Below are 24338 nucleotides of genomic sequence, written 5' to 3' on the forward strand. Positions count from 1 at the left end.
GCGCTGGAAGGCTGATCGGGTTGTCGGGAGGTCGGTGGGAGATAAAAGAGAGCGAAAGAAGGGTGTGTTGTCGTGGGTTGCTCAAGAGAGTGTCTTTGTTGGTCTTTATTAGTGTCCCTATCGCCAGATGGATGTCAATCTGCAATTCGCACTCGCTGTTGTCGGCCCAAGTCCAGTAAGTCCCAGTCCCAGCAAAGGAGCTGACGTCTTGGTCTTAAACCGGGGCGGATCCTCATTTAGGTAGTTGGCAAGTGTAGGCACCTCTTAGGCTGGTAGGCCGGGTGCCTGTGCACGGCCACTGCAGCAATTACAGACAGTGATTGGGTCGACGTCAAGCATAGCATGCACATTGCACATTTCATTCAACCTCATCAAGCCTCTCATTAAAAATTACGCGGGCTATGTATTGGCCCTTGTTCCAATATGTGCAGGAAGGTCACGCGGCCGGCCACTGCGCATCGCCACAGTTCTAGTCCAACTGTGCTGCTCGTATCCAGACGATATCGAGAAGCTCAAACAGAGACCATGTGGTGATGATATCAGTCATGCCTTGCTATATCTCACCATGCCCCAACCCCCAAGAGGGCAGTAGCTGGCCTTTTCTCTAGATCCAGTCTCAAGTCCCTGCAAATATGGCGAAATCCTCCTTTGATGCTGCTATTGATCGCCCTTTACCCCTAGGGGCTTGTATTGGAGGCTCTGGTGCCCTTGCTCGGATCAGCACTGGCTTGCTCGTTCGACTCCATCGCCGACGGCTGCACCACCCCGGGCATCATCGAATGCTGCGGCATTCGAGGCATCGCTAACTGCTGTTGTGCCCCGGAGATCAAAGACGTATTGGGTGCCCAGTGGGAAACACGGGGAGCGTTGACAGCATGTGTCGACGATCCCTCGGTGCGCGGCTGGGCGTTGTCGGCAGTAGCAGGTGTGCTTTGCCCCTGTGGTTGGACCGCATCCGGCAAAGGGTGCTTGCGTGGCCGGCCACGTCCTCTCTTGACCGAGCTGTTGATTGTGCCAGCTTGACTGGCCGGGGTCGGCGGAACACTGCTCTGATGCTTCACAGTTACAGGAGTTGGAGCTCGTGTTTTCTTTGGCAGAGTCCCCTGCTTCTCTTGCTCTTCCCTCTTCTGCTCTCCCCGCCCTTCCTGCTGCTGAGCTTTAGTCGACTGAGTACGCTTGCGGGTAGATTTTCTAAGACTGAACGTTTTGTCTTCGATACCGAACCTTTTAGTGTCAAAACTGAACGTTGCGTCGTCATCGTCGTCGTCGGGTATACGCTCGAGTTGCTCGGCGAGCTTCCGCTTCTTCTTCACTGTCCGCTCGGAATCGCTGCTGTTGCTGCTCGAGGACTCAATCTGCCGTTGTAGGAGTTCGTCGCTGAAGGATACGAGTCCCATACCCAGACCTACTCCCGTCCCAGATCCGCTTGGTCCTGTATGATGGCCGGCGTTGCTACCGGCGTTGCTGCCGGCCGGCGCGTCTGGTGCGCCGAGAGTTACCCCTTCGCTGGCCCCGACCCTTCTTTGGAGTGATTGCCTTTTCTTTTCATCTTGGCGTTCCTTGACGGCCCTGGCTTTCTCTCTTGCGATCTCGCGCTTCTCGGCCAGTATCTCTTCCCTTTGCTCTTCTGCTCCCTCCTCCTCGAACTGTGCCCGGTAGGGCGCAAGAATACGGTGCGCCTCGAGCATGGTACTTTGCAGGCGTATCGGCATGGACTCCAACGCGTCAATTGCGGTTCCTGGAATGTCCTCCACTTCACTTTTTCCTCTTCCCCAGAAGTAGGTGTGCCAGCCTTTGGCGAAGTGTCGTCGGATCCTCCTGCAGAACTGCCCATGATGCGGGGCCTGTAGGGAGCCATGTCATTGAGAACCATGTAGTATCCATCCTGGTTGGCAAGGTCCGCCGTAATCCTCATGTCGCTGATATTATCGTCGAGCCTTTGTACCATTCGCATCATTCGAAGCTCGTGGTAACCAGGCGCAATGGCACGGGGCATGAGACAATGATCTCTGTACAAGGCAAACCGGTTTGGCAGCAGGAATCGAGCAAATACTGACGCCGGTAGTTGCGGCACCATTAACTCGGCTGGCTTGTACCGCTTGTCCATACTGCTAGGTAGGTGGAACGAGTAGACGCCACCTACACTATATGGGAGCTTCCCGTGTTGGCATGACTGCCCGGGGGGTCCCAGCTACACGCCGTCGGTGCCGAGTCGACACCAAAGTCGCCGTCGAAGGTGATGACCTGGCTTCTAGGACCGATAACATAGTACTGGTGGGGCAACCGGATGGTGAGAAATGGTTCGTAGTCTGCGGGCTTCCAGATAATGGAAGTGTTTGTTGGTGCGGCAGGGCCCATTGGCATCTTAGCCAGCTCCTCCGATGTGATTCCCGGTGTTTTCCTTAAGCTGGACTGTGCCGGCAGCTTCGGCATGCTCATTTTAATAAGATCCTTTGGTGCCACAGGTCCCTGCTCTGCGTTCCATCGACGCTCTCTGGATCGTTGAACATTGCAAAGCTCTATGTTCGCCATTTCTTCTGCGTCCCAAAACTCCTGCTCTGATTTCTCGTGGCCAGTTTCTGGCATCGCTTGAGAAATAGCCTCTATGAGCATCGCGTTTGTATCGGACTTATGTACAGCAAGGCTCATATTATTCTGAGGCCTAAATGTTTCGGTGGTGGAACATAGGAGACCCGCGCTTTGTGCGGGATATTCTATCTTCGTATTAATGCCGTTGTTATTCGAAGTGCAATCAGAGCCTTCTCGTGGGATATCAGTCTGCCCATCAAAGGGGGCGGGGCTGACGTAGTGCTTCTGAACGCTACTATCGCATGATGGAGCATTGCCTCCATGTGTATTCTCAGGAGATTGTAGTGCAGAGGCCACAGCTTTCCAACGCCCCTCGACAATGGAGAAATGGCTGAGCCGCCTCAATTTCGTGGAATCTTGACACCAATCGAGATATTCGATGAGATACCGTCCGCCGTGATGGAGAGTGTACTGCCCATGGGGCCCGACGACTATGGTCATCGGTGGCACCATGATATCGGTGAACCGAACGCCATCAGGGGTACCCTCCTCGCCGGGTATGAGCGCAAAGTGATAGATGCCGCAAAGTTTGGGCCCAGTTACAATAAGGGACTGAGGGATTTGACCCTGGTCAGGAAACGAGCTTTGCGCCTGAAACGGAGTAAGCGAAGGAAACGTTGCGCTCATGAATTGGTCTACAGGCATCGAAAAGCCATCAGTCGTGATGCCCAGAGGCCATCTGACCGTCTGTAAGGACCACTTCATCGCGGCATCGATAGCCTCCTGCTGAATCAATTGGCCCTTCAAATACTTGCAAGCCACATGTACAAGTCCCTTGTCCACGAACAATGTGTCGACAGGTCGGCCGGTGAGCTGTTTTCTCCATTCTAGCATGTGGCGGGAGAGGAATGCATCTACCTCGTAGCGCTCTAGGTGTAAGGCATCGCAGGAGGTGAAAAAGGGAAACAACTCGTTTGCGTAAAACCTCGTGAGAACCTTCAAGATGACTGCTTGCGCACGGTACTCAAGGCCACCCCAAGAGACCGGGCTAGGCAACACAGAAGCTAGATCCAGAGACGGCAACGGGTTGCCCCCGTCATCGCGGCTCAAGCCGGCATCGTCTCTCGAGTTCAAGTTATTCTCGGTTTCATCGCCTGGAAGTAACACCTGCTCTGCCTGGTTCCAGGATGGTTTCTAGCCATCGAGGAAATCCGGTGTACGGAAGTGCGGTCGAAAGGGGTTATCTTTGTTGCCAAGAGCAAATCCGCCATGGAAAGGCTGCCTGTCTTGATCTTCAGAGCGCCCAGGGCCATCTCTTCCTGGCCCGGGTTGTTGTGCTGCGCGAAATGTTAGAGCTTGCCCAGGTGTTGCAGGTGCTTCGGGCGGCGCATCTGCTGGAGACGAAATGTTCTCCATCGTGATGTACTCTCTTCAATAGCTGATATACGAAAGGAGTACTTCAACAGTAGAAACAAAATGTTCTACGTGTATCATTACCGAAGAAAGTATGAGGTGTTGACAGTGGTGTTGTTGGGAAAGGGTGACGAATAGGAATGGATTTCGAAGCGCAAAGTTGGAATGATGTGCGGTTGGCCTGTCCGCGCAGAAACTGGTGAAAGATAGAATGACTCGAGATGATTATCAGAGGAATCTAAAGAACCGAGAGGTGTCAAAAGAATGACCGCGAGTGATGTTTATCCGTGGTGAGGGTCCACTGGCGCGAAGTGAGAAGTGACAACCGGAAGGCAATGGTGAGGTTGCTACGAACAGCTGGGTGTACGCAGGACAATCATGAGTTGAAACGATTGGAGGTCGAGGCGATTGCCACACAATATTACACATGTAGCAATCCTCGAGTAACTTGAGAAGTAAAGACGCCTAGGGACAAGTTCTGATCAGCAATATTGTTCAGGATCGTGTGTTGACAAGCAGCAAGCTTCGTGGCAGAGTGCAAAGAATAAGAGGAAGAGAGGAAGGATGCAGGTCTTGAAAACAATCGGCAACTTGTTCTCAATCACTTAACCACAGGTCAAATTGCTGCATTCAATTGGGAAACCAAAATTGGAAGAAATGCATATTGATTTACGAACACAACTCCAGGTATCAAGTAAATGTGTAGAAAACGTAATTCTTATCATGAAGGGAGCGTGGCAGCCCCGTCCTATCCCACCTTGCCTAAAACATCACCGTCTATACCTCCTTACTATCCTTGACAACCCAAGTTAAGTGGCTGAGTAAGAATCCTGGGTTTATATAATGGAAGCTATAATTGTTTAAATACCTATAAGGGAGTTGTGAATAGACCATTCTATAGAACGGAATGCATTGATACGAAGTAATAGTGTTAAGAGTCCTCTTCAAAGGAATTTTGGGCTACTACCTCCGTTGGAGGTGTTAGAGGTGACAATGACGAGAGTTAAGAAGACGGAGGAGAAGAAGACGACGAAGACGATCTAATAACCTGACAATCCGAACCTATGTAAGGAACTAGAAGCGTTAAGCACATTATTTATATTCTAGTATAATATGTCTCTCTCGGTAGTGTGTAGTTTCTATTCTAGAAGAAGTAGAAAAAAAGGCAAAAAGGATAGGTCCGTTAAGAACTCTCAAGGTACATGATTCGGCTGGGGCTCGATCCCAGGACCTTCAGTGTGTTAGACTGACGTGATAACCAACTACACCACCAAACCAATGACTAAGCGTGACATCTGTAGATATCTAACCTGTTTTGTTGAGAGGCTTGTCATTTAATTGAGATTGTATATGAAATGAACTGTAATAGGTTTGATATGATGAACTATGGAGTGTCACCATAAGTTTAGTCTGGTCAATGGATTCAAGGTAGGCCACGAATCGGGACTTGGCGACACCACCGAGCCAGTGACAACTGAAGCATACCGAGTGTTAGCACTAGACTACTCCTGTTTCAGTCCTAGACATGGGCCTCCACTACAGTATTATGCTATCATCGTGTATGACTGAGTTATTTCATGATGGCATTGTCATTGAAGATTATCATTACGTGTCTATTTCTACATTTCGTACGGTAACTCTCCGGCCTTTGTGTGATATGAATGTGCAAGTGTTAAATTTCGGAGCCAGCAGTGCGCTCGTAGTAATGCAGAGCACCGGGAGCCTGTGCGCAGTTGGTCACGCGGCCGCCGGTGATGTTGGCATCGACCGCGAGACCCTGCTGGCGTTGTACACGGCCGTAGACGTGGTAGTAGTACCATATCTCGTTGATAACGGTGTAGCCGGCGTCGGTGCTGCCCTTCCCGGCCTCGGTGGCGTTGTACTTGGGGCCCGAGCAGCCGACGTAAGGGATGGCGCCGAACCCCTGGGTGAGGGGCCTGGTGAAGTCCCCGAGCGAGAACGTGGTGGCGTTGGACGGGCGGACGCCGCTGGCCTCGAGCCAGGACCAGGTGGGCAGGGCGCGGTGGAAGGCGGCGGCCGTCTCGAAGAAGTCAGCAACCTCCTCGTGCTGGCGGTAGGCCGGGCCGTAGCACTCGACGTCGAAGGTGCTGTAGCACGTGGCGTGCTTGCTGAATTCGTGGCCCCAGAAGTCGCCATTGAGCCAGCCCGGCTGCGCCACCCAGTGCTTTTTCATCCAGGCCAGCAGGTCTAGCTTGCCCAGCGGCTCCAGGAAGGTCCCAATGTCCGGGCCCGCCCAGGCAGGGACCGGCGTCCCCTCGGGCGTACCAGTGGTCGTGTTGGGAGCGGGCAAGGGATCGTACTGCCGGGTCAGGTCGCAGTATTGCGTATAGGACCCGTTGCAGAAATCGGGCCAGAGACCTATATGTGGTGTACTGGTCAATATGCCGGCCAGTCTAGGAATAAAGGAGTCGCAACAAGAAGGCAACTACGTACCGTGAAGTGTCCAGGCGTCCTTGGGCAGCACCTGTCCCTGCGACTCGAAGCCCGTGTAGGTGTTCCAGAACTGCGTCGCTAGCACCAGACCGCCGAACGTCTCGGTGCAGCACGTGTCGACGGCGCTCGGGTCCGAAGCCCCCGCAGAGCACGACAGCACGGGGTCGACGAGCGAGCACGTATGGTTCAGGTTGCTCATGCCCGGGTACAGACCGGCGACCGCGTGCTGCGCGAGCAGTAACGGCGCAAAGGCAGCGATACGGCGGCGAGTGTTAGCCATGGTTGTTCAGCTGGGTAAGTGTCAGGCTTGGACAAGAGGGTGAGAGGTCACTTTATCAAAGGCGGGACTCGGTGGGCGATCTTTTCTGCTATATATCTGCCTTGGTACATACATGTCAACCGACATGTCCCGGTACTCGGGCTGCGCCGCCAGCAGCAGGGGTAAACCCATAAACTTCTAGATGCAGGGACAGCTGAACATACCTGCATGGGCAGTCAGCTGGTGATGTCAATATGTAGTACGGACTGTATCTCACCGGGAGACCTTTGCTTTTCCCAGCATGCATTGTCGACAGCATCGATCGCCCACCTGCCCTATGTCTGTGCTGTGAGAGGTCAATTGGCGATAACGCTAGGGCACCCCCTAGCCCCCCTGGCAGCAGTAGTGGCGGGGGCATGTCGTGGGTGGGCCTCGACTACACTTCCTTAGGAAGCTCCCTTTGCCTTTTCTTTGATACAAGGTCCAACGCCCATTAGCACGCTTTTTGCTGGCCAGCCAAGCCGACATAGCCGACGGACATCGGCAACGTCTTCCCTCTTGCCCACCATCAAATCGCGTTGCGTATGGAACAAACCCGGCCTCGGTGAACCAACCTACTGTTGGCTCGGAATATTCTCTGACGGCCAAGCCCACGTGCTCAATCATGTAGGTAGGTCTCTCCGGAGATTGCAGCGCCTACACGTAAAGTGTGCACCCTGGTATGGCCCAATGAAGCGGAGAGAACGAGTGACCAATTTCCAGGCACACCAAGATGGGATGAACTCCCGGACAAGAGTTGCATTGTATGATCCCAAGGATACCCCAGAACATGAATATATGTACACATCGTCCCTCACAAAAACGGATTATCCTAAATTGTGTAATGCGGTTTCAGAGGTGTTCGTCTTCCATGGGATTGTCAATTGACAAGACTGGCGACGGAAGTACTGGCCTTATATCTTGCAACCAGAGAACAGCCGCCAAAGCTCGTTTTACTTCGCTCCTATCGCCCATCCATGAATAATACATGCTTCTGAAGCTTGGTGGCCGGCCGGTCCAAGTTAACCTCGTGCCATTTTCAAGGGCTGGTTTTCCTTTGATATTTACAGATGCTGCGCCCTTCGCTATGGAAGTGATCCGCACACAAGACCGTCTGGATAGACGCCAATCTTGAATTACATCAGAACTGGGCGGTCCTGTCTTCCTGCCCCTTTCTTCAATATCAAGTATTGAAATTGTTGCCCTCCGCTGATGTATAATGCATCATGCTGTCGCTGCTGGGTGTTCCGGTGTGTGTTGCGTTCGTTCCAGGGGCTGTCGAGCCACTCCACGATACGGCTCCGAACCCGGGATATGCCAGTTGATTGACAAGGCCAAGTCCCGTGTTCGTTATCGGTTCGCCGCCATCCGTATTCCCTTGCCTCGATTGCCCACGCAGTGTATATGCTGCGCCTTGATGAGCCCGTCCGGAATGGGCGAACATAGCAATGTCGCAGAGACGCTCGATAAGGCGCCATGAAGGTACATCCTGCATTGCCATGTCGCTACCGAGGTGCCGGCGAAAGATGAGGTCGACTTGCTTCCAAGCGCGTTCAGCTTCGGTCGTTTTAGGTACTTCCGCTAGACTGTGGAGAAGTCGTGCAATTCCTATATTTGCAAGTATGAGAGACATCGAACAAGTTTGAACAATGCAGAATCTCGATAGACTTCTGCTTGGTTATCATGCTTACCCTGAAATGGCGGTGGCCACTTGAAGATCCATTGCCAGTTGTGCCGTTGAGCAATTGCTTCGGTGCGTTCAAGGTCTTCGAAAAGGTCGAGCTGTGTAGTCAGAATTCTTTTGTGGGAAAGCTACGTTAACAAGCTATTCTCGCTCGTCAAGGACATATATCATACCGTGTATGCAGATCTTCTGGCATTTCTGACCGGGCTCTGCTTTTCACTGCTGTGACTTCTATATTCGTCCGCAAACACCGATGATAAAAGCTGTAATAGCCGACGATAACCGCCTGCATAGGGCTTTGCACATTCATGTGGTCAATGTATTTCTTCCGTATGGCGCTATCACAATTAGCGATGATGGCAAGGAGTCGCTCCGTCTCCGTCATGCGAAATAGTCTACCAACTTCTCGACTCATGTAGTAGAGTTCTCGGCGTATATTAGCAAACGCCATGTCAGTAAATCCATCCGCATCCACTGGCACTTGTTCGGGCTTCATAAACCTATGAGGTGGCCACTGATTGTCATTGGCATTCACTGGCCTTGAAATCCACGGTAGAGTGTCGAACAGTGACTCGGCACCTTCGGAGTTATATATCGGCTGGTCCATGACCATGAAGTAGGTCCATAGCCGACGCCTCATCTCAGCGACCCATGGAGTGAAGAGGTGCGAGGACGGGTCTTTGTGAAGGCCCAATCGCATACCAACTCGTGTTGCGATTCCCAAAAATGAGCTTGCCTTCTCCGCTTGTCCAGTATGGAACAGGAACGTCTATTCGTACGCGTTAGATGAGATTATGCCGCCATAAAAAGGATCGTGATAATGAGCACTTTAGGATATAGTGAAATAAGCCTAAAACTCACAATATAGTGCAGGAGAGCCATAAACATGAACATATTCCTTGTTCTTAAGAAGTTGGCACGATTCATAGCAAGCTCGGTCGCAAATTGAAAATGGGAAAGGAGGTGCTCCCTAGGTCTACCGAAGAGCTGCTGAGTCTGTTTCTCCGACATTGCAGCAACTGTAATTGCATGGACGGAGAATACGAGGGCTTCTATCTCCCGCGGCATAGTGCTCTTCCCTATCCGAAAATTTGAAACTTCGTTCATGTAGGCCCGGTAGTGCGTAGCTCGTATCCATGGATCGACAGCTTTGTAAAACCGATCATGGAGGACATCTTGCTGTTCCACGGGCAGATGGAGCGCTGTCAAGCTCTCAGTTAATATTGGCGGTATACTCTGTGCCGAGAACGGCCAGTTGTTGTTCATCTTATCGTCGTACGGCCATCTCAGTAGGTCACGCGGTTCATCCACGAACTCTTCCAAATTCAGCCAGAAATTTGGGTGCATGTAGTAACAGTTGTTGGGCTCAGACAGCTGCACGCCTTGGTCTTCTGGCTCGGCTGTCGAGTTGCTTTCTGGACTCCAGTCTTGGATCACCGCTTCGGTGGAGGATAGGCGGGAATCCCGTCCGGCCGGAGGGCCGCTGGTGAAGCTCATCCCTTGAATCAAACGCTCAAGTCGGTCCAACCGATCCTGCAACCTCTGCTGGGTCTCGGCAGTGAAAACGCCACTTTCGGGCGGCCCCTCGTAGACACAAATTTCGCCATGGCGGCTGCAATTCAGGCACGAAGGCCTGCCCTTGTCGCAACGCACCTGCAAGATGTGAGATGGCCGACCATCTTAATGGCAATTGGGTGACAGATAGAAGAAGGCTTTGGAAAATGGAATTTGCACATACTTTTCGCCTCCGGCAGCCGTTGCAGGGCTTGTTGTTGGCGGAGGACGCATCGTATCCCAGGGAGGATATACTTGAGGGGGCGGGTGGAGGAGGAGGAGGGCCGGGCCGGGCCCGACCTGGAGGGTATTCTGGATCCATCTGCTGAGTAACAGGCAATCGAAATATAGCTTCAGGCGATTACAAGAAAGGACCGCGTCCTAATACATGAATTTGCATATCGTCCGGGAAGCAGAGAACACGAGATGGGTGCACAGCACGTGCTAGACATGCGCAACCATCCCCGATCCGGTTGGCAAACCAACCCAACAGTATTAGCGAGTGGGTGGTAGGGCGCGCTGACGGTGCTGTTGAACGGGAGGGAAGTATGTTGCGAAGCAAGAAAAGCCAGTGTCACAACTCCCTTTTCAACCCAGACGCCCAAGTGTGGTTTCTAGATTTCCGCGTCAAACGTCGTCGAAGCATATGTCTAAAGACGGTCAATGTTAGATGTCGGAACCAGGTTTCGCCCGATCATGGCTATGTTGTCTTTCAGACTCACATCTGTCTGTCTGCCTTCTCAATGTTGGGTAAGGCGCGGTTTGGCAAATTCCGGACCCCACCAGGTAGGAGTCCTCCACCAAATAACCCGAATTAAATTCGCACTCTAGTAGCAGAGGCAGAGAACACTTTGCATCGTGGTAATGATCAGGCTCGGCCCTGCATATCAAGCGACATTTGAATAAAGCCTAATCAATCCCCTTAAATGCTTACTAGAACTTCCAGGAGCCCTGTCTAGGAATCATCGGTTCGTCTAGTGTGGGTGACCACGCCTACAGTCTCGGAGTTTTAGGTCGCATAAAAGCGAGAGGCGAGCAAGACTCGTAAGTTCATGCGTGATGGCCCGACGTCCTCGGCAAACAGAGCCAAGATCATTTTCTGTGTCGCCGAGGGGGAGAGAAAGAGAGAGAGAGAAGACATAATCGGGGCATAGAATATTGGGTGGCATTGATATAATGGTATTACACCGCAATACCAAACACTTAAACATGTTTTACACGATTCTTTCGTTGTTACCCGATTGCCCGTTTTTTGAGGCTGTCGTCTTTTTGGCTTTGCCCAATCTGATTTTTTGAAGGAAACGCGCTCTTGACTTCCAGAAACCCTTCGCCCACTTCCGAATCCCGAGAAGATCTCGACCACGTACATGCCTATCTTCCGAGCCATGCGAGGCTTGTCCGTGCTCGTCTTGTCCAGGCTCGTCTTGTCCAGGCTCGTCCTGTTGAGGTTCGTATGGACCAATATGCCAAGGATTATATGTTGGCACAGGTGGCATAGGCGATGAATCCTCCGGTATCGTTAAAGGGAGCGAGATGTCACTGCGCGATTGATACTCCATCACGGGTGCACGCCGCATCGCCAATATTTGGGGATTTATTCCTCGTTCAAAAATGTCGGCGGCAGAATTCGGGCGAGTCCATGAGAGATCGAAGCGATTTTCACAAAACTGCTCGATGCTTGATAGTGAGCTTAATCGGATACGAGCGAGCGTGTCTTCCGAACGGCCATGGTTACTTGAGGGCGGCATTCCTCCATCCCGTGCATATGTCGACGAAGCACCGCGAGCCTGAGAATGCCCTGAGGCAAGCCTTGAGGGCGCCGTTGTACAAGCCTCAACAGCCTCTAGTTCGTGCAATCCTTCTGCTCCCTGTTCATCTTTGGGGGGTGGCGCCAAAGTTGTTTCTTCTCGACCCCCGTCAGGCTGCACGTTCTCATCTAGACTTGTCAATGCGTTTTGATGGAAACGTGGAGCGGCGGAACCCCTGGTGGTTGACGAGTGATTCTCATTGCTCTCCTAGATATGCGAGAAAGCTGTTGGTAAAGTACCGCGACGTCGCCCTGGACTATTCGGGGTCAGGCCTTCCTCCTGCACATTTCCCCGGGTGAGGGCCCTGCTTGGCAAAGATAATGTGAAGAATGACATGTCGCTATTACAGAAGTTGGACTGAAATGAGGTCGGTATCAATGCCTTTTCTTGTGGTGATGCTGGGTGTTGTTTGATGAAATGTTAATAGTCGAAAAGCTCGGGGGCTTGCGTCTCTGAGTGGAATAATAAATGCATTGGACATATCAACCACCTATCATTTATATCTGGAAAGTGCTGATGCTGATGAGCAATCCTGTATGTGAAGCTCCGACTCGTGTGTCGTGGCTGCTCAGCCAGACGACGATTTCGAAAACCGCAGAGAAATCTCCGTCATCGCAATGGCCGGGCCGTCGTTACCAGTTCGGTTGTTATTAATAGTTCCATAACAACAGCATCAAGCTTTTCGAGATGGAGTCCTTCTTAGACGGATGCTGCCGAGAGCGCCAGCCGCGCTATGAACCCCTAACAACGGGCAAATCATGAGGGAAGTGAGACTACCAGTTTGGTTGCAACGAAATCCTCTTACAGGGCTGGACAACAACCAATCAGAGATGTACCTGCTGGCTGAGACGAGAGTCTGAGAGTCCACACCCCAGACCCATGCAAAATCCCAAATCCCGGAGGAACGACTAGCGGTGTCTCTCACTCAGGTTTATGACATCACAACGCCGGAGCTGTAGTATGTATCTCGATCTTGCATCCCTCCCCGCAAGCCACGTCGTCAAATGACAGTCTTGCCAAATTCGCACGATGATGAAATTGAACGTTTCGTTTTTCGGCGGTGAAACCAATCAGACCTAATCAGCCGTGTGAGTCCCCCGATTCCAGACTTCGGGATTCCAAGACAAAAGTCCTGGGAGGGGGGCTAGGGGGTTGGTTATATAGCGTTCACGGTTTGTAGCACAAGACAAATCCCATACTTAAGCAACCCTCCTCCAACCCAACCATCTCGGCTGCTGCAGATTTCCATCCCCCTCCACGACTACGACCAATTGCTACCCAAGCGGCATCGCAATCTTGAAGACATCCAATGCATTTATAGTGGCTATCTGCATCCGCCACGAAGCGAAACACCCTCTCGCACTCATATAACGAATCACTCAAGGGCGTCTAGTAGTACAACACCATCTAAACCAAATAGTCGCACATATCAGATCTGTGGAATGCGTCCTGGCTCTTGACGAGTAGCTACGATTAACTTGCACCCACCACGCGGCACGACTAAGTTATCGTGTGTAACACGACGAATCACAAATCCAGCCCAGTCCACTCGAACACACATCAATACGTAACGCAATGCCGAAACTCCCAGTCGACCCGCGGAATTTGCTGCCCTCCCGCGCGGACCCTGAAAATCGGTCCCGCCGCAAGGAGCTGGAGAAGCAGCATGGCTACGGCTACACGGAGCCACTCATCCTGGCAGCGATTGGCATCGGTCTCGTCTGGAACATCGACAACCAAGTGCGGAAACACGAGGAACGGAAAGACGAGGCAGAGAAGGCTGATGAAGACCGCCGCGAACGTCGACGCCAGCGGGAGCTGGCACAGTACGGCGCGGGCAGAGGCGACACCCGATCCGGCTCGAGATACGATGATCCACAACAACAAGATAGGAGTCGCGACAGACGTCGCGGCGGCGGCGGCGATTGGGATGACAGAAGAAGAGAGCGGGACAGGGGCAGTGATAGTAGAAGCCGCCCTCGTCGCGATTCCAGTCGATATGCTGCTGGTGACAGGGCAGATTATGTCCGTGATGATCCGCGAAAGCTTGACTACCGATATGAGGAGTACCGCGGCTTCCGTGACGACTACAAGGACTTCCGGAACGATTATCGGTATGAAGACCGGCGGGATGGCAGCGTCCGCCGCAGCTGCAGACGGGACTCTTTTTAACTATACAGATACTTGTTTTGGAGCACAACGCCATGGATAGGAAGGAGTCTGGTCACTAATACTTCATAATCTTTGAGGGGCATTACATGATAAAGTCTATGAGTATATACCCAATCAATGCCTCCACCGGGCATACTTGGGCGTGTATGGCGAGACCTGAGGGATGAATGCATGAGTCGCAAGCCTAACCGCTATTTGTACTATAAACATCAATATATGTTGATTTGCATGATTTATGAGACTATATATCTATCATTTAAGCCTATGTGCAGCCCTGCTGTCTAGTTTAGCAACGTCCTCTCAGCATTAGCTACCAGAATCTCAAAGTGATTCTTGACGTGCACCTCCTCGACAAAAGGTGTGGCGGGGCAATGGCGCAGGGCAAACGCTCCGCCGACAACGGTACTGGACAGGAAGATCTTTCCCTCGGCGATAACGTTGTCGTAGTATTTCTTAGTCAGAGCGTTTTGCTCGTCGACCGTGGCGGCGGCGCTGTCGTGGCCCTTGAGCTTGAACACGGTCAGGGCAAAGCGAGGACCTGTGACGATCTCAAAGAGGTCTTCCCGCGTCTTCATGAGCTCGGCAAACTTCTCTCCCAGCCCCACGTGCTTGCGGATGTGGGCTTGCAGGCCCTTGATGCCGTAGCTTCGAATGACGAACCAGACCTTCAGGCTGCGGAAGCGCCGGCCGAAGGGAATCTGCCAGTCCCGATAGTCCGTCACAAGCCCCGAGGAGGTGTAGGAGTTGTCCAGGATGGCCAGATTCACGCTCAGCGCCTGGATCAGCCAGGCGCGGTCGCGCACCCACAGGCAGCTGCAGTCAAAGTTGGTCAGCAGCCACTTGTGCAAGTTGGTGTTAAAGCTGTGAAACTTGGATAGCTGCTTGGTGAGGTGTTGGTACTCGGGGCAGACGAGTGCCACGCCTGCGTAGGCGGCGTCGACGTGGACCCATATCTCTCCGTGTCCCGCCGGTGCCGGTTCGGAGAGCACCTCGGTGATGGAGTCGAGGTCGTCGATCGAGCACGTATCAGTAGTGCCGATTGTCGCCGTAAGAAAGAACGGCTCGAGACCCTTCGCCCAGAGCGCTTGGATGGTGTTTCGCAGGCTCTCGCCGGTGAGCCGATAGTTGTCCTTGGCGTGCACGGGGATCGTACGAAAGCGAACGCCTGCGATCATGGCTGCCTTCTTGGTGGCGCTATGCGTTGCCGCGCTGCCCAGCGCGACGAGATTTCCGCGCCTCTCAGCCATGGCATCCTCCTGCTCTTCGCCAGTAAGCCCCTTCGTGGCTTCCCGGAGGTACTTGTCACGGGCCGCTACCAGAACGGTTGCGATGGCTTCCGAGGCGGTACCGTGGATAACTCCGCCGCCATGCGTAGGGCCGGTCGACATATAGCAGTCCGGCAGCGCAAATGCCTTGGCGAGCCAGTCCATAACAATGGTCTCCAGCTCAGTGACAGCAGGGGAGCAGATCCAGTTAAACGCTGCACCAGTGAAGGCCGTCGAGTACATCTCTCCCAGCATGGCAGGAAAACTCGACGAAGAGGGGAACCAGGCTAGGAAATTGGGGGATTGCCTATTGGAGTATCAGTGAAAAATACATGATAGACATTTTACGTGAATAGCTGTACCAATGCGTCAGTCCAGGTACGATCTTATCCTCGATATCCTTCTGGATATCAGACCAGGTCTCGCCATTTTCGGGGGCATGGTCCGGGAGAAGTTTTCTTAGATAGCCAGGTTCAACATCGGACACAACCTTTCGCTCCTCAATCGTGTCATAGTACTTAACAACTGGCACAGGTTAGTTGTAAATATCCACGGATGCTGAGTGTAAGACTGTAAGGGGGATGTCGTACTTTGGTCTATCGAAGAGATAGCGGCCTCTCTGAATTCTTTGGAATCCATTGTGTTCGTATGTGTTTTGGTGGCCCCTATCGAAACCTGATTTGCTCGAGCACGAAACTAGACAGCTTTATATACAGCTGTACCAGGTGGCTATGCTTGTTATGCTGAGCTGTTGTTTGGCGGATGGAAGCTTCACGTCAAAGGGCGTAAGAATGTCAAATCGAATGTCAAAGTCCAAAGGACACCAAGTAAAGCGGGGCACACGGTAAGGCACAGCAACCCGACATGGAATCGATGGTATAGCCAGATCATGGCATTGCTTACATTCATCCTAATCAACTGTGCGAATTACACCCAGCCGTGTGCAGCGCTCTCTCTCCAGAAACCAGACTTTGAGATGGAACACATAGAGGTGGCGGCCCAGTGGCGTCTAACGTTGAAAAGCTGTGTCAGCAAGCCTGGCTGAGGATTCTATTCTCGTTTACCATGCGCTGTGATGGAAGGTAGCCTGGGTAAATTCCAACCGAATCGTGACCAGTGGATTCATATTCTTGCTCAGGAGTGGTAGCAGTTGAAACCAGCGCCAGCCAACCCCCACCATGCCCCTCGATGAGTCGACGCTCGCTGGGGTACTTTATCCAAAAGCCGGTACCGGGGATTGGCCAATTGGGTAGCCAAATAGGTACGAAGAAGTATCTACATACTGAAATCATTAGTACTGGACTGCGGGGCCAGTGATAAGATATTGCACCCTAGCAGCGCACCGGAACTACACAATATTCCGGCGGGGCAATGCTGATTGTCCCGCATTGAGTCACTTGCGACTCGCACAATTTCTTGGGTCAGATTGGGTTGCGGTTTGTAGAGTCAACAGTCATTCCTCATACCTCTATCTCACTCCAAGCAAATATGGCTGATTCAAACGCAAACGCTGCTGCTCCGGCTGCTCCGGCTGCCCCGGCGGCCGACCAGGTCGCTGCTGATGTCGGCAAGCTCCACCTCGACGAGGCCACCGGCGAGATGGTCTCCAAGAGCGAACTCAAGAAGCGCCAGAAGAAGGCTCAGAAGGAGGCTGAGAAGGAGGCCAAGCAAAAGACACAGCCTGCCCAGGCCCAGAAGAAGAAGGAAGGCGCTGTTGACGAAAGCCAGCTCACCCCCAACCAATACTTCGAGATCCGATCGAGGCGCGTCAACGAGCTTCACGCTCAGGGCAAGGCCTACCCCCACAAGTTCCACGTCGACTACGACATCCGCAAGTTCGCCGAAGAGTTCAAGCACCTCAAGAACGGAGAGTCCGACAAGACCAAGATCGTCTCTCTCGCTGGCAGGATCTACGTCAAGCGATCGTCCGGCGCCAAGCTGGTCTTCTATGACCTTCGATCCGAGGGCACCAGGCTTCAGGTTCTTGCCCAAGCCCAAGAGTCCGACCCCAAGGCGCCCGAGTTCGAGGCTCAACACGTCGACCTGCGCCGCGGTGATATCATTGGTGTTCGTGGCTTCGCGACCCGAACCAGCCCCAAGAGCAAGGCCAGCGAGGGCGAATACTCGGGTGAACTCTCCATTGGTGCCATCGAGGTGACTCTGCTTGCGCCCTGCCTGCACCAAATCCCCGATGATCACTATGGATTCAAGAACCCCGAGCAGCGGTTCAGACAGCGTTACCTCGACCTCATGATGAACGATAAGGCACGTAACGTTTTCCTCACCAGAGCCAAGGTTGACTCTTACATCCGACGGTGGTTCGACGACCGCGACTTCATTGCCGTGCAAACCCCCATGCTGAACGCTATTGCCGGAGGTGCTACCGCCAAGCCTTTCATCACTCACCACAACGACTTGAACATGGACATGTTCCTGCGTATCGCCCCGGAGCTGTACTTGAAGCAGCTGGTTGTCGGTGGTCTCAATCGTGTTTACGAGATGGGTCGCCAGTTCAGAAACGAGAGCATGGATCTCACACACAACCCCGAGTTCACTACTCTGGAGTTCTATATGGCCTATGCCGACGTATACGACCTTATGGACATGACCGAAGAGCTTGTGTCCGGCCTCGTCAAGCACCTCCACGGCACATACGAGACAACCTTCCACAAGCAGGACGGAACGGAGTACAAGGTGAACTGGGAAGCCCCGTGGCGACGAATTGAGATGATACCCGCTCTTGAGGAGAAGACGGGCGAGAAGTTCCCGGCTGGTGACCAGATGCACACCGCTGAGACGGGCGAGTTCTTAAAGAAGGTGCTTGCCAAGATGAAGGTCGAATGCTCACCGCCCCTGACCAATGCGAGAATGCTCGATACCCTGGTTGGCGAGTTCCTGGAGAGCCAATGTATCAACCCTACTTTTATCAAGGGCCACCCTCAGATGATGTCGCCCCTGGCCAAGAGCGACCGTGCCATCCCTGGTCTCTGTGAGCGTTTCGAAGCTTTCGTCTGCACCAAGGAGATTGTCAACGCGTACACCGAGTTGAACGTTGCCACTGAGCAGCGTCTCCGATTTGAGGAACAAGCACACCAGAAGGACCAAGGTGATGATGAGGCGCAAATGGTAGACGAGACGTTCTGCCGCGCTCTCGAGCATGGTCTGCCCCCGACTGGTGGCTGGGGTATGGGTATTGACCGAATGATCAGTAAGTTGAGCCTCCAATAGGCTGTGTTCTACCAGATTGCTAACGATAATAACCCAGTGTTCTTGACGGACAACTACTCTATCCGTGAGGTCTTGGCTTTCCCAACCATGAAGCCGGAATAAGCGGTCCGTTGTAATCATATAACGATGAACCGCGAAACCGTTATTGCTTGCTTTGCTGCAAGACAAATAGAAGGAAGCATTTTGAGAAAAGAGGACCAAAATGCCGTTGTCCGAGCCAAGATCCATCACCATCTAGGATAGGATCGGTGTGTTGCGTTGACGACGCATATGAAGCGACACTGAACCCAGGTCAGCATGTAAAAGGAGGTAGCAACATTGCTTTAAGGAATACAAAAAGGCCAGGAGTGCTCAACTATTTCACCCAAGCTTTCTACATGTTACGCAAATTGGGAAACGTAGGCAACCAGTGCGCGTTGCAAATTCTTGCGTAGAGTATAAAGTATCCGAACATGGGTAGCGGCTGCAACTACTATGTATCGCTATCGCTCCTCATGATCTACAGATGGATTCCAGATTCCTACTGTAACTTAGTTAACTACGCGTCTAATCACATTACACTGCCTAAAAATGCCCCCAGAGTAGTCCGAGGTAGACCACTCTCTAACTCCATAAACGCCGTGCCGTGCATCTGACTCTCCTCCTTTTGTGCTTTTTACTCGTCGTCCAGCTCCTCCACCTGAGGTGCCGCATACGCCCGCTGCTGGGGCGCAGTCTGGATCTGGGTATCTGTGCCGGTCGTGGTTGCAGTAGCAGGAGCGGCATGTCCGGTAGAGCCAGCGAAGCCAGCAGCCGTTTCGTGGCTCATGGCCTTAGATGACTTTGACTTCTTCTTCTTCTGCTTGACAGTCTGTATAATGGTCAGCGCATTGTTCGCAATCAACAGAAAGTGTTCGGGCTTGTAAGCTTACCTCATGCCATCCCCAGACAGGGCGGAAACTGTCCATGAACGAAACGTCCTCCCAAAGGTTGGGGAAGAGCCAAAGACCGGGCGAGTTGGTGAAGTAGGTGATGCAGAACAGGATGACACGGAAGATGGCCATGGCGAAGAACAGTCCCAGCAGACACAGGAAACCCCAACTTAGGTAGTATACACCCTGTCGCAAGACGAGGGGCCACAGGGGATACAGGACCAGGGTGAAGATGACGACGAGGGCCAGGCCAGCGTAGACCTTGCGCATGAGCTGGCTACCTTCGTAGAACCAGATGTAGTACATATCGTCTTGGGCCTCCTGTTGCTGTTCGATCTTGACGGTCCAAAGACCCTTGACGCGCTTGCCCTTCTTGGGCGGCGCATGGTCGTGGCCCTCGTGGGGGTCGATCTTGCTCACTCGCAGTGCCAACATCGACATGGGAAGAAGCTTGAATGCGTTCTCAAGGCTGGCGCGGTCCGTGATCTCGGGCAGCGCGGGGTTCTTCTTGCGGGCCTTCTCATAGGCGGGGGACTGCAGGGCTCGGAGGGCACGCTTCACTGTGGGGAGGATTAGTATGACAGATTTCAGATGATACGATAGAAAAAATGAAAAAGGCTAAGGCCTACGCACCTTTGAACATGTCCTTTCGCTGGCCGTTGAAAATGCAGGTTCTGGGCTTCAGAGTCTGGCCTCGCAGGAAATTGGCCATGGCAATGGCGACAGGATTCGGAGGACCGGGCTGAATAGGCTGCGGTTGCCCTTGCTGCGGACCGCCCTGCTGCTGCTGGGCCTGCATCTGTTGCTGTCGCTGCATGGCCTCCATCTGTTGCTGTCGCTGCTTCTTAATCTCCTCGAGGAACTCAGGAATGGTCATGCCGGCCTGCTCGGCGTCGTGAGCCAGCTTCTGCTTCATCATCTCGATTTGCTCGGGCGTAGGCTGGACACCAGGCGGGAACTGGAAGGTGATTGTTCCTGGTTGGCCGGGCTGAGGGCCTTGCTGCTGGCCATCCTCCCCAGACGGAGGTTGCAGCTCCTGCTGCTGCGGTTGCTGCTGCTCTTCGTCCGCCATCTTGAATTCGGGGCTAGATGCAATGGAAATGAATATTCTGCAATTGAATTGGCCGGTCTAGGTCGAATGCGCAGGGTGTGCGACTGATTAATGGATGGCGCTTCCAAAGTTGGGTTGAATGAGACGGACGAGGTTAAAGGCACAGTCACGGCTCAATACCTGATATCTGGCAACTAAAGGCGCGGTACAGTAAATTTTACTGGGCCCGTAGGCTTAAGGACACGAAACGTGTTCAGACCACTTTCAGCCTCATGCTTCAATTTCAATCGCCCAGTCAAGCCAGTCACAGCAGGCACCTGCCTACGTCAGATTACCTATTCACTGTCATTTTCGGCTTTGGACCGGCACTTTCCGCTTCTCTCAGACGAGTGCACGGGAAATCAAATAAAGAAAGCCCGTCAGGGTCTGCCGTACAGAAGGAGGGTTGTTCGTCTGCCTATCTCCTTACCCATTATTAGGACAGTAGGGCCTAGCGCCTCAAGGGTATTTGGTACTAACACAAGTATAAGAGGCACTCAACCGAGATGGAAAACATTCAAGCCAATTCGGGAATATCCAAGTTGGATTAGACGCCACACATAATTGCCTTCCCATCTCCAGCTATCAGATATGAGCTCGTGCGAGAGTCGAAGTCCCGTATGAACAGCCTTCAAATGCGTGCCTATTAATGAAATCGTATTAGTGAAGAGGGGCCACATTTACTATTATTAGAAGCCGATGTTCAACGCTTCTACACACGCACAATTATGTTGTCTTCGTTTCAGCCCAGGATGAAATAGTACATGCTATTGGCCCAGTTCCCTTCCAGCATCTAGCCGCTGTGCTTCACGTCAATCTAATCTTATTATTATTATCGCCATCGCTCTCTCCCCCCATTTCGGCTCTTTGTTTCAATCTCCAGATTGTTTCAAGCAAGGTCGTGTCGCTTCCAAAAATATGTGTGGATGGCTCCCATCGTCACACGCTTGGCCCCTCTTCTCGTCTACCTTGCATCTCTACGGAGTACCCTGCATCCGCTCCCAAGGGCCGCCGCTTTGCCTGGTCTGCACCCTAGTCTTCGACTCTTCGCCGTCGCCGAAGCTATTGTGAGAATGCCCTCGCCGCGCGCGAATTACAGACGTCAGATCTGAGACACATGATGCCACTATGGCCTTCCTCCCCAGCCTCGTTGGGGACACGGGCGCCGCCCTTGGACCGCATAAGCCCTTTACGAGCGCTACTAGTTCCTGACTGACTGATCAACCCCATGACTAAGAACAAAAGCGCTGCTGCTTACGGCATTCCGCAGGGCCTTGTTCTTGTCTCGTTTCAACGAGGACGGCTTTCTAGACCATGGACGGACGGGTCTTTGACTGCCAACGTTCCCTTATTGCCTTGATTTCTGTGGGAACGTACGCATTAGGCAGAGGAAAGCTGCATCAGCGCGCAGCAGTGTCGCTGCTGGGATGCAAGTTTTGACTGGCTTTCCTTGGCCGTGGTGGCCCCAAAAACTACTCCGCCCCAGCTCTGTCTGTCAGAAAGAGGATCATCTGCGCGCGCTATCCGATCCCGCAACGGACGGAGCATTCCATGTTCCTTGGTTTGGAAACAATTTGACGGGCGGCCACTCCTAAAGGCCAATGTGCATGGCACACGAGACACACCTGTCGGGACTATGTGGCGAGGTAGCAGCAATGGGTGGGCAGGCGAGTCCTGTAAGAGCAGAGAATCCCAGACATCGACTCGTTGGTGTAAGATGACCGAGGGCGACTACCGGGTGGGTCGGCGAATGGGAGGCTCCCGACACCCCAACCTCTAACCGCCATGGTTGGTCCGTCGTTGAAGAAGACCAAGCCGCACAGCCTATCAAATCCCGAATCCAAGCATCAAAGTCATCGAGACCTTTTTGGCATCCTAAATGCAAATGTCGGGCCCCAAGAGAAGGAGCCTGCGCCCGCTCAGCTGCGCAAGCCTGGAAAGAAAAAAAGAGGTAGGGTCAGAAGGTAATTCTTATTCTCACACTTTTCTGCATAAAGCCGTTCGCGGATCCGGTCGAGCATGCCTGGCGTGACTGGCACGCCGTCTTTGTTTCTCGGTATCTACTTCAACACCTACAGATCCGCTGGTCGTGCTATTTGGGTCCCATTAGATTCCCGGGTAGATTTCATGTCACGCGCCATGAAGTCGTGAAGTATGAAGTCATTCAATGCGGTGGTTACCGAGGTCTACGACTATATATCCCATTCTTTTTTGTGCTGCTCCATCGCCCCTGAGGATGAGAAGCCTTATAATAGTAAGCCTTCCCGTCTACCCGCAACCCAACCAACCTTGAGGCTGCAGCTAAGAATGCCCAACCCAACAGCACCTGAGAAACCCCCATTCGTTCTTCACCAACAGCCCTTGTTGATGCCGCCACCTCCCTCTTATGAGTCGATGGACCGCAAAGGCGATTTTTCTTATACGGAGCGGGCTCCCAGGAGAAAAAGATGGCTTGGATCTGAGCGAGGTCTCTCTCTGAAGCGACATCTGCGCCTACGACCTCGATGGTCCTCGAGCCCGCGCCGGCCGCAAATATCTGCTCCAACCAACTTCCGCCACCTTCAGTCTGAATCATTTAGCATTCCAGACTACGCCTATTCGCAACCAACAAGACAGCCGCCCAGGCCGTCATCATTCCGCCCACTCCATATCAATTTCGATATTCTGTCCCCCATACTACCGCATTTGGTATCGCCGCCAAAACCCCACACGCCCCCTGATCGCATCATCGGGGCTCATCACGCCAGTGCAGATAGCAGCCCAGACTGGACGTTGTCTCCCAATTCATTCCAAATCCCCAGGAAACCGACTCCGACAGGATCCGTCTTTGACTCGCCAAGCTCTAGCGTGGTGAAACACCCAGGGCCAGCTCATCTGAGGGCAGTATCCCCGTCGGATGGCCACCACCCCTCCATAGACGACCTCATTGAGAGGATCGCCAATGCCATGCTGGAACGAGATCAGATTCAGGACCGCATTGAGGATGCCGTAGAGTTGACGAGCGTCTATACGGCCGTTAGTAGGTCGCCGAGCATTGCTTCTAAACGCAATGGCTCTCTTCGTTCGTTTCGCTCTCGTCGGGCCGCAGATATGGAGCCGATGCCAGATATCCCTGCCATGCCGCCGAACGCGCCGTCGTTTAGTGAGCGCTTGAGCTATGATCGCCCGCGGACAGCACCTTCCAGGACTTCATCATCAAGTCCCCATTTCGTCTTGCCGGTAGCTGGCACCGACTTCAACTTCAAGCAAGAGTCCCCACGTCGGCGGCCAGTCGAGGAAAAACAAATACGGCCACCGCTGCCACTCCAATATCGTCCTCCTCTGAGAAAGAAGAAATCGTTTTCGCGAGTGGGCAATTGGATCGGTAGGCAAGAACGACCCAATCGAGTCGGCAACGCTCCCATCACGAATGCGCCTTTACCTGTTCAGCCGAACAACGGGTATTACGAAGTGGTTGCGGCGAACGACTGGTCGCGCGGTAGTTCGTATGCGACGTTCAGCGATTGGGGCTCTGATAGAGATGAGTATGAGGATGACTCGCAGAGAGTATCGACGTCGCTGGCCAGCCCATATAGCAGCGTCACTGCCAGGACCATTGAACAGTCCCGGCCAACACCCATCGACAAGGTTCCACTCCCGACGAGCCTTGTGGGGATGGCTTTTTGATCAAAAGTGGTGTGGGACTGACGGAGTCTGGGTTTTCCCTATGTACTCGTATTTGCATTGATGATACCATGGGTTCTCGAGCGGTGCTTTTTGGTGATATTTTAGACTTGGATATGGACAGGGATATAATTGCAGGCAGGCAGGCCTCGTCGATGACGAGCCAATCCTACCTTGACCGGAGATAGATAGATATTGGGGGCTCATGATTACGACTGCGCGGTAAAAGCGCTGGCATTTTTGTATGTAGTCGTAATTGAGCTATCAAG

At 52.9% G+C, this 24338-nt stretch overlaps 8 protein-coding genes across 8 annotated transcripts; 3 read left to right on the forward strand and 5 right to left on the reverse strand.

Moving 5' to 3' along the window:
- Nucleotides 1-677: 677 nt before the first annotated feature.
- PG998_003693 (uncharacterized protein) lies at nt 678-3945 on the reverse strand (the record flags this gene model as incomplete). The annotated part of the gene is made up of 4 exons (XM_066870511.1): nt 678-1646; nt 1694-2139; nt 2196-3701; nt 3750-3945. 4 exons carry the CDS (start codon nt 3943-3945, stop codon nt 678-680), a joined length of 3117 nt encoding a protein of 1038 aa, XP_066734261.1.
- Nucleotides 3946-5614: 1669 nt separating this feature from the next.
- On the reverse strand, nt 5615-6676 carry PG998_003694 (uncharacterized protein; the record flags this gene model as incomplete). Its single annotated transcript, XM_066870512.1, has 2 exons — nt 5615-6321; nt 6397-6676. The coding sequence occupies 2 exons, from the start codon at nt 6674-6676 to the stop codon at nt 5615-5617; spliced, it is 987 nt and encodes a 328-aa protein (XP_066734262.1).
- A 1201-nt stretch (nt 6677-7877) lies between these two features.
- On the reverse strand, nt 7878-10166 carry PG998_003695 (uncharacterized protein; the record flags this gene model as incomplete). Its single annotated transcript, XM_066870513.1, has 5 exons — nt 7878-8302; nt 8386-8492; nt 8552-9147; nt 9240-9990; nt 10117-10166. 5 exons carry the CDS (start codon nt 10164-10166, stop codon nt 7878-7880), a joined length of 1929 nt encoding a protein of 642 aa, XP_066734263.1.
- A 3149-nt stretch (nt 10167-13315) lies between these two features.
- Nucleotides 13316-13912, forward strand: PG998_003696 (uncharacterized protein; the record flags this gene model as incomplete). Its single annotated transcript, XM_066870514.1, has 1 exon — nt 13316-13912. One exon carries the CDS (start codon nt 13316-13318, stop codon nt 13910-13912), a length of 597 nt encoding a protein of 198 aa, XP_066734264.1.
- A 281-nt stretch (nt 13913-14193) lies between these two features.
- Nucleotides 14194-15816, reverse strand: PG998_003697 (Aromatic-L-amino-acid decarboxylase; the record flags this gene model as incomplete). Its single annotated transcript, XM_066870515.1, has 3 exons — nt 14194-15484; nt 15540-15702; nt 15768-15816. The coding sequence occupies 3 exons, from the start codon at nt 15814-15816 to the stop codon at nt 14194-14196; spliced, it is 1503 nt and encodes a 500-aa protein (XP_066734265.1).
- An 849-nt stretch (nt 15817-16665) lies between these two features.
- On the forward strand, nt 16666-18507 carry PG998_003698 (Lysyl-tRNA synthetase- cytoplasmic; the record flags this gene model as incomplete). Its single annotated transcript, XM_066870516.1, has 2 exons — nt 16666-18385; nt 18443-18507. 2 exons carry the CDS (start codon nt 16666-16668, stop codon nt 18505-18507), a joined length of 1785 nt encoding a protein of 594 aa, XP_066734266.1.
- A 553-nt stretch (nt 18508-19060) lies between these two features.
- Nucleotides 19061-20388, reverse strand: PG998_003699 (translocation protein sec63; the record flags this gene model as incomplete). The annotated part of the gene is made up of 3 exons (XM_066870517.1): nt 19061-19255; nt 19317-19876; nt 19950-20388. The coding sequence occupies 3 exons, from the start codon at nt 20386-20388 to the stop codon at nt 19061-19063; spliced, it is 1194 nt and encodes a 397-aa protein (XP_066734267.1).
- Nucleotides 20389-22713: 2325 nt separating this feature from the next.
- PG998_003700 (uncharacterized protein) lies at nt 22714-24072 on the forward strand (the record flags this gene model as incomplete). Its single annotated transcript, XM_066870518.1, has 1 exon — nt 22714-24072. The coding sequence occupies one exon, from the start codon at nt 22714-22716 to the stop codon at nt 24070-24072; it is 1359 nt and encodes a 452-aa protein (XP_066734268.1).
- Between the last annotated feature and the right edge of the window lie 266 nt (nt 24073-24338).

Source organism: Apiospora kogelbergensis (assembly GCF_038363985.1).
Source record: "Apiospora kogelbergensis strain CBS 113332 chromosome Unknown utg000002l_segment0_segment0, whole genome shotgun sequence".
Taxonomy (NCBI): Eukaryota; Fungi; Ascomycota; class Sordariomycetes; order Amphisphaeriales; family Apiosporaceae; genus Apiospora; species Apiospora kogelbergensis.